The 10,072-nt window shown below is 36.4% G+C and overlaps 1 protein-coding gene across 1 annotated transcript; it reads left to right on the top strand.

Annotated features, from left to right (window-relative positions):
- The first annotated feature begins 9,352 nt into the window (after nucleotides 1–9,352).
- On the top strand, nucleotides 9,353–9,784 carry LOC109221141 (serine/threonine-protein phosphatase 7 long form homolog). Its single transcript, XM_019385607.1, has one exon. The coding sequence runs from the start codon at nucleotides 9,353–9,355 to the stop codon at nucleotides 9,782–9,784; it is 432 nt and encodes a 143-aa protein (XP_019241152.1).
- The last annotated feature ends 288 nt before the right edge of the window (nucleotides 9,785–10,072 follow it).

The following is a 10,072-nucleotide window of genomic DNA, read 5'->3' on the forward strand; positions in this document are numbered from 1 at the left end:
TAAAGCCTCAACAACAACATGTTTCTCTTCTTGTTTCAGTTTCTTTTATTTCTAGCCTGCTTTTACTTGTGGTTCTGTTGTGAAGTTTGTAGTTAGGCTATATTATCAGCATGCTAGTATGACTCCCCTCCCTTTTAATTCATGTATTCCCTTGTGTGATTCAAACATGCCTGGACAATTGTTCTCTTTACTTGCTGTGTGCTTACCATTCTTATGAATCCCAAATCCCTATCCCCTCTATGAGTCTATGTTTTTCCTGATTGGTTTGTGATTATGCCAGTTTCAACTATTTCTGAGCATGTCCAAAACCAGTCCAAATACCCTTGCTGGGGTTATGTGTTTGCAGTCAAATGCCTGTGTATTCCCAAACCCTTGGCCCCTGTGTGACTACTGAGTTCAGTTGGACTCTGTGACTACTGAAGTACTTGACTGTGTGTATCACTACAACTTTTTTCAGACAACCTCTATTACCTTATTAATTGCTTTCATAAACAGACTTTTAAGTCTAGTCTTTAATAAATTTCTTTCAATCTGTGTCCTGCACTCCCACTTCATTCTTAGTTAATAAGTTTTGCCCCCTCTAGTATGTGTACTGCCTTGGGATCCTCTTGAGAACCCTCTGAACTCTGGCATACTAAGGCTGGCCTTTCCACACTGCACTGGTTCAATGCTTGGCTACTAAGTCTAGGTGTAAGCATTGCCCGGGGTCCTTGAGACCTTTAGGGAACTTTGATGCACCTAGACTCTGATTTGTCTATGGAAATGAGGCTTGAAAGACCATTGGAGGCTTCTGGTAAATTTGGGCCTAATTGCAGGCTCTATATAGAATAGCTTCTTGATTTTCTATTTTTTTTATGTAATTTATTTATTGGTCTGTAATAATTTGTAAACAAAAATTCGGGGGTACTTAGTAAAAAGGGGTGGGTAGATGTATGCTTTGTGGGGTAACATGGGTAGAAATCCTGCTCTTAGGATCTTACTTTTAAGCATCTGCCTGCTTCACTCAATAGAAAACATGCTCATAGAGATTTACTCTTTTAAAAACTAATTGTTTTGCCTAATAGAAATCATGCCTATAGGATTTCACTATTAATGTCGTTTGCATCATAGTAGAAATCATGCCTATAGGATTTCACTACTAATGTCGTTTGCATCATAATAGAAATCATGCCTATAAGGACTTCATTTCTGGTGTCGTTTGCATCAAACAGGAATCACGTTCTTAAGATTCTGCATTTTCGTCATGTTAGAAATCATGTTCATAGGGCCTCAAACAACTGTGTCTTTAATCATTTCAAATATAGACATCATGCCTGTAGGGATTGCCATCCGCAATTACGTCTAGTAGTCTAATTAGCCTAATGAGTCAATTTCATTTTCGTCTAGTTTACTTCTTAAAACTGGCCTTATTAAGTGATGACATTTCCTGAAACTAGTTCTTTCAAATTCGGCTTAACCTCATTAGATATCCTGCTTACAGGTGTAAAAAAGGGTCTATTTTGAAAACTTATTTGTCTCTGCATTAATATATGTACACAGTACTTCACATAGGCAAGTTTTAGGGTATTTTTCAAAACCTGCATTTCTCTGAAGTTGTTTCCATCGTTCAACATTTCTGATTCTAATAAGCTGTTTAAAAGGAGTCACTAGGCAACTATTAGGTCATAACTTCTGAATCTGAAAGTGGTCTATTTCTGCATAATCGCTTAGAAATCCTGCTTTAGGACTTTGATTAATAAAGACCTTAACTGAGTTTGAGTCGTGCTGCTTGTATGTTTGTTTGAGGAGGAAATTGTGAGCCTCTTAATTGCTCCCATTATGTGAAAGTCCTAAATATTTTTGACTGTCGCTTTAGATTTTCGCCTTTAAAACTTTAGGGGTACGTCTAGAACCACCCATAGGTAGAGGTCCTAACACCCTCCGGGACCACTAAGAAGGGACGGGTAGCAGCGCGCAGTAGAATTCCGTGACCAACACTCGCTTTGCATGACCAATAAAGGGGTGGGAAGGGTAGACATGGATATGATGACCGGTGCGCTAATGCCACGTGTAGCCCCTTTTCAAGGAGTGATTACCGGACATTGTATTTTTGTGATCCTATAGGCTGACCAACCTAGGACCTCCCTTTCCCCAAATCCTCTTTACTTGAAGCTTTATTTTCTTTTTTATACATGGAACCTGTTTAAATTCTTACTTTATTATTTGAGTTATACAATGCCCAACATGCTCTGCTTGCAATTATTTGTTTCAACTGTTTGTTTATTTTGGACTAATTTGTGAATATAAGTTCGGCCGGGACCCACAGTTGTGGACCAAGAGGGGTGCCTAAAACCTTCCCCTCGAGGCTACCTCGAGCCCTTACCCTAATCTCTGGTAATACAAACCAACCCAAGAGTTAATTACTCTAGGTGCTCTAACGCGCCTTAACTCGTTAGGTGGCGACTCTTCAAATACCCAATTCCCAAAAGGAAATGAGTCATTACACCCCGTGAATGTCGAAACCCGGACTCCTCCCCGCGGAGGAGATGAAAAGGGGGCGCGACATTAACGATATATTAAGAAAATTTAGTTTGATGTAAAGTTCTATTTTTCTTATTATGAATATAGTTACAACTTACAGTAATTCGTTTTCCATTCACATCTTCAAAATATGTAGCGCAGCTTACTTTGTGACATTAGGATATTAGGATAATGCCATGACATATCTCATATTTTGTATTATTTTCTTGTAAGATACTTTATATAGTTGGATCTTACTAGGATAAAAGAAATATTTTGAGCAAAATTTATATGTTTTGTTCTACGAAGATTTTACCGGGAAAAAACTCGAAAAAACCCGAATAACCCGAAAACCCGAGAAAAACCGAGAGCGAAAAACCCGAGTTTTATTAGTTTGGTTTAGTTTTTAAATTTAATAACCCGGCACAATTGGTTTGATTTGGTAATTGTAAAATCCGAACTAACCCGATCTATGTACACCCCTACCTGAGACTATGTATATGCTACATGTTCTCTCTTTTTTTTTCCAACAATCCAAAGCGGAGTTGTCATTATGTCCCTGGTGTCACCTTTATCATAGGTAACAATGGCATCTTTTGAGACTACAGTATTTAGACGGAAGTAATTTACGAATTGCTGAGCTTACTTATTTCTACAAGTACTTGCGACATTAATTCACTATATAGGGCCTGTTGAATTCAATAAACAATCCTAGTAATTGATAAATTCAATGGGCTATAACAGTAATTTACGAGTATGTATGTAACCTACCGATACTTTGAGTAACTGACTACGATTCTTGTGAGAATTAAGGTAATTTACTACTCCACTTTTATGGAAGTAATTTAAGAATCGGTGTGGTTACTTATTAATACAGGTAATTACGGCATTAATTAACTATATATGGCCTGTTGAATTCAATGAACAATATATTACGACCTAGGAATTGATAAATTCAATGGGTTGAACTCATCCGTAACTTACTGCTATTTTGGACCTGCAGTAAATTACTACAACTACTGTGGGTAATTTACTACTACACTTTTAATAACGGAAGTAATTTACGAATTGGTGTGGTTACTTATTACTACAGGTAATCGCGACATTAATTCACTACCTAGAGCCTGTTGAATTCAATAAACAATATATTATGACCTAGGAATTGGTGTGGTTACTTCTAAGCTACCAATTAATTGTAAATGACAGTAATTGACTACTAAACATCTAATAATAGAGGTAATATGAGACGGAGGGAGTATTACATCAGTCCAATTTGACAAAAAACAAACAACAAAAAAAAAACATAAAACAAAACCAAAGTTCCCAACTAATTGTGTTGCAAATAGAACAGCGGTAGCTTTGGAGGGTTCTTGATAAAACTATATAATTTTTTCGCAATGCAACTCTTTTCCGAGGAATCATATTCATTTGGCCTATAATCTAAATCAATTTCTAAAAGATAATCAATTTTCACATGAGAATTGCAATAATCACAACGAAAGTAGCAACATACTTCTTCACCCTCAGCGGAATAAGGAGGCCAGCCATACCAACCATTTTTGGGCTTGTCTTCATATCTGACAGAGTAAGGAGTATGATCATATGACAAGATTAACGGATTTGTCACCCATATTGTACTCATGTATGATATTAATTTTCTTCGCCACTTCCTGGTAGTGTCTCTTAGCTACCTAGTTCTTTTCATTTTGGCAATAATTGATACTCCTGTATGTTGTTTGAGTTCACCACCCCAAAAGATCATTACCATGGCGATCAAATACAATGCTTCAAGGTGGCCTCCTTTTACCGCTCTGTTCAAAAATCCAAGTGCAACTTCTGGTCTTTCATTTCTCAAGAAGTCAATCTAACAATTACAACCATTGAAATAAAAATCAATATAAATTCTTAAGTATGGGACTCCAAATTACCATTTAAAAATGTACACATTAAAAAGATAAGGATTAACTAATTCATACCAAACCCTTTCTATACAAGGCTTTGTTTCACCAAAGAAATAATATTTTGGGTAAAACTAGAATTTGAGATGAAAAATCGGGTTACTGATAATCAAGAGACCAAAATAATAATAGACTTTCTGAGAATAATAATAAAGCAGTAAACGAATTTTTTTATTTCAGTATGATGTAAATGATGTCCTTTTCCCAATACAACTTCCTCCTTTTATAGTTGATTCTAGGTAAAGGAATAAAACCTAAGCTTTAATGAGACAATTATGGACAATAAATGACATTAAATGAGCCGTTACACAATCATTCCTATTAAATACTAATTTTCTAACGTATCAGGTATTTAATATTGAATTTGGACTCCTTTTTGTCTTCAGATTCATGTCTTCAATGCCTTTCGACCCACTGGCCTTAAATGACTTCGAATTGGTACGAGACTCGTGTCTAAACTGCTTCTCGTACCTATTTCACTTCTTCTTCCCGTACCTGTCGTTTCCCGTACCTTTTTCCCAATTGTTACGCTTTGACCACTTGTCCAGTCCACGTGTCACGCCACGTCATCTTCAATATAAATTCAACTTTTTTCCCAATACTGGCTTCTAGATTCTCACACTCTCTGCACCTCTCTAGTAAACTATCTAGCTTATGCAAATAATGTGCAGGCCGCCAATAATCTTCGCGAAAGCGTTCAAGTGATAAATTCTTAAGAACTTGTCGGTCCTCTGATATTTCATTCATAACCTTGCAACTAAAAAATCAAAATATTTAGACAATTTTCTTTCTCATATAAAGGAATAGATATAAGAAATATACATACTTGTTCTTGACATTCAAGTAATCCTTGGACGAAAAAGAAGCAACTTTGGCAATAATAGTAGCAACTAAGTCCTTAGGAAGGGACAATAAGGGGAAAACGTTTTCTTCAAGGTCTTCATTTGGCGCTTCTTTTCCATGAGAAAGAAATGCTTGATTTGATTAAAAAAATAAGGAGAAACTACAAAAGACAAAGGATAAATGGAAAATTGAAAACGTCGAAGTAAGCTGTGGCTTATAAATAGGAAGATACTGTTGCGTTTTTTATTAAGAGGTGTGAATGGGAAATGGAAGAGGCACCTCTTGGATTGCACCTCTTCATGTCACCCTTTTATTAAGGGGTGTGAATGGGAAATAGAAGAGGCAACTCTTGGAATGCACCTCTTCATCTCACCCTTTCATTGTCTATAAAAATTTGAAAATTTCTCTCCTCTTTTCTGTATTGTTGCATTATTTTCAAACTAGTGATTTGCTCGCGCTTTGCGCGATAATTAAAGACTTAAATAATCCTTTCCTAATATACGAATGACAAAAAGAATTTTTCAAATCTTAAAACATAAGATTTCAAGTTTTAATCTATTTTATTGTTAACAAAAAGTTATATTTTTCTCTAAGTTTTCCAAAACTTAACGGTTGTTAGTCATATAGAGTCGGAAGAAAAATTGATCTTTTTAGGCGCATATGAGTAGCAAATTTTAAATAGGTTTTGTTTTGTACATTTGGCATGTATTTAACTATCCTTGTATTAATTTCATTTCATTAGAGAGTTTAATTTTAATTATTTTATAATCTAATAAAAAGAAGGATTACTATATAAAGACCTATCTCAACGTGTCCCATAATTTTAACTACAAACATAAATTTTGAGGGATTCCTCTTATACCCTATATGCTTGTAAAAGTGTATTTTCTATCACTCATGACATCATTAATGACTTTACTCCCTTAAGCGAGTGAACAGGAAAAAAAATCGATATTTTTTTGTTGCATAATCTTTATATTATATCAGGGCGGCGAGGGGAAGGGAAAACATGAAAGGAAAAAGACTGTGATGCTACTGATAGTATTTGAATTCCACTTCAATTGTGCAAGACAAAAAGCTCACCAAGTGAATTGTCCAAGAAAAGAAGGAAGAGAATGAAAATGAATAAGAAGAAGGATATGCTCTCCTTTTTCAGCTAATTTGAGGGCTAAACCTGCCCTCAATTAAGTTTTGTGCTAGCTTATGTGCATGATTCAAAGCCATTCATGTAGGAAGATTCATAAGCAACAAAGCATATTCCTACTGTAGTATACATTTATGCAACATATTTTCGACACAATTTATATCAAATTTCCTTTCCGCTTATGTTTTTCCATTAGAAGCGTAATTATGCGGAGATCTTCACTTCCCTACAAGTTTTATGCTTTTTACCAGATAATTTTTGTAGATGTCCGTGGCCTTACAAGCATGTTATTTGGATTGATATGCTTATCTGCACTCTGTTTGTAATCTTAGAAATGACTTTCAAAAGCTGGATAAGAAATTGTCACTCTAATTTCAATTAAATAGTCATCTCGAATAATTACTCTCGCTTCAATCCATTTTGCAAGTTCGTTATTACAGGTAGTTCCTATAAATGATCAAACTAATAACGTATACAATACGACCAATCGGTTAACAACCAGCTGCTTTACCACTGAGCTACTTAGGAACAACAGGAAATTCGATCTCCTCCCCATTCATTAGATAGAGAAGAACACGTCCAAGATTTCGCGATCCGCTGCTGAATTTATTCCTTTTCCAAAAGCTCTGATCAAATGGATATTCATGGACCAATTAAATGAAAAGAGAAAAAGAGATGACAGAGACATCTGAAAGCACCGACCAAAATACACACTCAAAAAAAAGATCTCACTGAACTGCATTGCACTTTCGTCTTTCTACCCTAACACCTATTCAAATATCCACAAACAAACTCCCATCTATTACACTCTTTTCATTTTGGGACATCTCAAAATGTTCGACACAATTTCATATCTATATGACTTTCACTTCAAGAATAGATTTAATACTTTAAAGCTTAATCCAATGAGTCATTTCCTTACCCAACCAAAGTGCATTGGGAATGTGGATAGGTGATTGGTGCTTCTTACTTCATAGGAGACAAACAATGGGTTTCCTTCTGGAAAGAGTACATGGAAATACTCGGATTGGCCAAATATGGCCAAATTTATTTACAAACCCCTTAGCGCATGAGTCCGAAACTTAATTAATGATTTTTTAGACACAAAGTATGTTTTTAATGTTTTAAAAAAAAAAGTCACAAAAATGAGTATTTCGCAGTATCATACTGCGAATTGGGTTTAACGAAAATTTTGCCGTTAAAACAATTCGCAGTATAATACTGCGAAGTATTTTTTTATTATTTTTCTTAACAAAAACACAGCGTTTAATGTAATAGTTGGGCCCAGCCTTATTTAATTAAGGCAATTCGCAGTACTATACTGCGAATTGCCTTAATTAAATAAGGCTCTTCTTCTTCCATCTTCCCCGACATTCCAGCCCCCCTCCATTAAAAAACAAACTCAAGAGCCTTTCTGTACCCCACCCCCCGTTTTATTTAAAAAAAAAAAAAATTCGGGCCCACCCGTCCCATAAAGAGCAAGGCGTGTAGGTCCCACATACAAAAAAGCTTTGGATACCGTGTTTCGAGTGCAAAAATTCAATTTCAACAATATTCAAAAAATTTACATCGAGGTATTTCAATTTAGTTTATGCCGAAACTCGTATAGTCATACATATTAGTATTGTTTAGCATGTTTCCATGTGAATTTATGTTATGTTTGTGTTTAATTTTGTATCTTTTATATACTCGGATTGATTTATTTGATACCCGAATTTATGTTATGTTTGTGACCAAAAATGCTACCGGATTGTTTGTGTTATATTTGATTTATATACCCGAATTTATGTTATGTTTGTGACCAAAAATGCTTAAAATTGATAAATAATTTGTATTCTTATATAATTTGTATTAAAATTTGATAAATAATTTGTATTGTTAAATAATATTATTTATTTTGTTTATTTGTATTGTTAATGTTATGTTCATATTGTAGAGCCTTATAGCGTAGTAAAATATAGTATCTTTTAGCGAAGTAAAATATAGAGCCTTTTAGCGTAGTAAAATGTAGAGCCTTTTAGCGTAGAGTCTCAGTAGCTAACGAAATTCTAAAAATATTGAAATTGAGACGCATAATAATTAAAGATTATTCGGTAGTACCGGGCCTCAAAAATCAAGCCTGGAACCCATACATAACTATTATCTCCAATTACAAAAAATTATAATTTAATTTATTAAGTTAACAAAATTCTAAAAATGTTGAAATTGAGACGCATAATAATTAAGGATTATTCGGTGGTACCGGGCCTCAAAAATCAAGCCTGGAACCCATACATAACTATTATCTCCAATTCAAAAATTTATAATTTAATTTATTAAGTTAACAAAATTCTAAAAATGTTGAAATTGAGACGCATAATAATTAAGGATTATTCGGTGGTACCGGGCCTCAAAAATCAAGCCTGGAACCCATACATAACTATTATCTCCAATTCAAAAATCATACTTAATTATTTAATTTATTACACTAACACAAACAATTAATTTTGTTTAAATTATAGTAGACGACATGGCGTTTCCTCCGCCTGCGCATCCTGGACCTGCCGAGGATCAGCTACTAGTGCTGCAGGGCGACCATAGGTCCTCCTATGTTTGGGAGGGACAGCTATCAATGCAGGCTCTCCGCCCCAGGAGGCCTGATGATTTGTGGGAGTTTATTGCCGAGCATCCTTTCCATGAGCGCGTAGTAGAGAGCCTCCAGACTACGGGATTATATACCATTTTTGAGCTTGGACGGATGCAGCTTGATTGGTCGCTCATCACGGCCTTGGTAGAGCGGTGGCGACCGGAGACACATACATTTCACTTGCCCACTGGAGAGGCCACCATCACGCTACAGGATGTCCAGGTTTTATACGGACTGTGCGTAGAGGGACGCGCCTTCGCACTGCCCCACCACCGGAGAGGGATGACTCGTGCACAGTTGGCGGACATGATGGGGCACTTGACTGGTTCTAGACCTCAGGGTGACAGGGGTGGCAGTCGCGTGGCTTTGTCATTCATTAGAGATCAGATGGCGGATTTGCACCCAGATATTACCCACGAGACGGACCATCTTTGGAAGTACACTCGGTTGGCGTTGCTCCTACTTTTCGGGTGTGTCTTGTTCCCGGACACTTCGGGGAGTAAAGTGAGTATGCGCTTTCTCCATTGTCTTGAGCAGATGGATGAGCTACCACAGTACAACTTGGGTGCTACTGTTCTGGCGTATCTATATAGGAGCATGTGCCGGGCGAGCGTAGGTCCAGCGGTTGATATATGTGGTTTTCTGCCCCTCCTGCAGGTGCAAAAAATTTCCGAATACATTGTTCGTTACCCCAAATTCTATATCGTGAAATGACTCATAAATTTACATCAACATTTTATCTTAGGTTTGGGCCTGGCAGCGGATCATGCCGTTGCAGCCACCTCTACCACTACTCCCGCCCGGTGAGGATTATCCGCTTCTCCCTCTAGCTATCAGGTGGATTCTCCGGCGTGGGACCTACCGAGGGACGGATGCTCATCATAATATCCCCCATCTTAGGGATGTGTTAGATATGTTGGTGGACAAACAGGTAAATATGTACCTACACTTGGTTGTTTTAAATTGAGTTGTGTTTTGCGTACTCATTTTTTTGTTACTATT

Source organism: Nicotiana attenuata, unplaced genomic scaffold, assembly GCF_001879085.1.
Source record: "Nicotiana attenuata strain UT unplaced genomic scaffold, NIATTr2, whole genome shotgun sequence".
Lineage (NCBI taxonomy): Eukaryota > Viridiplantae > Streptophyta > Magnoliopsida > Solanales > Solanaceae > Nicotiana > Nicotiana attenuata.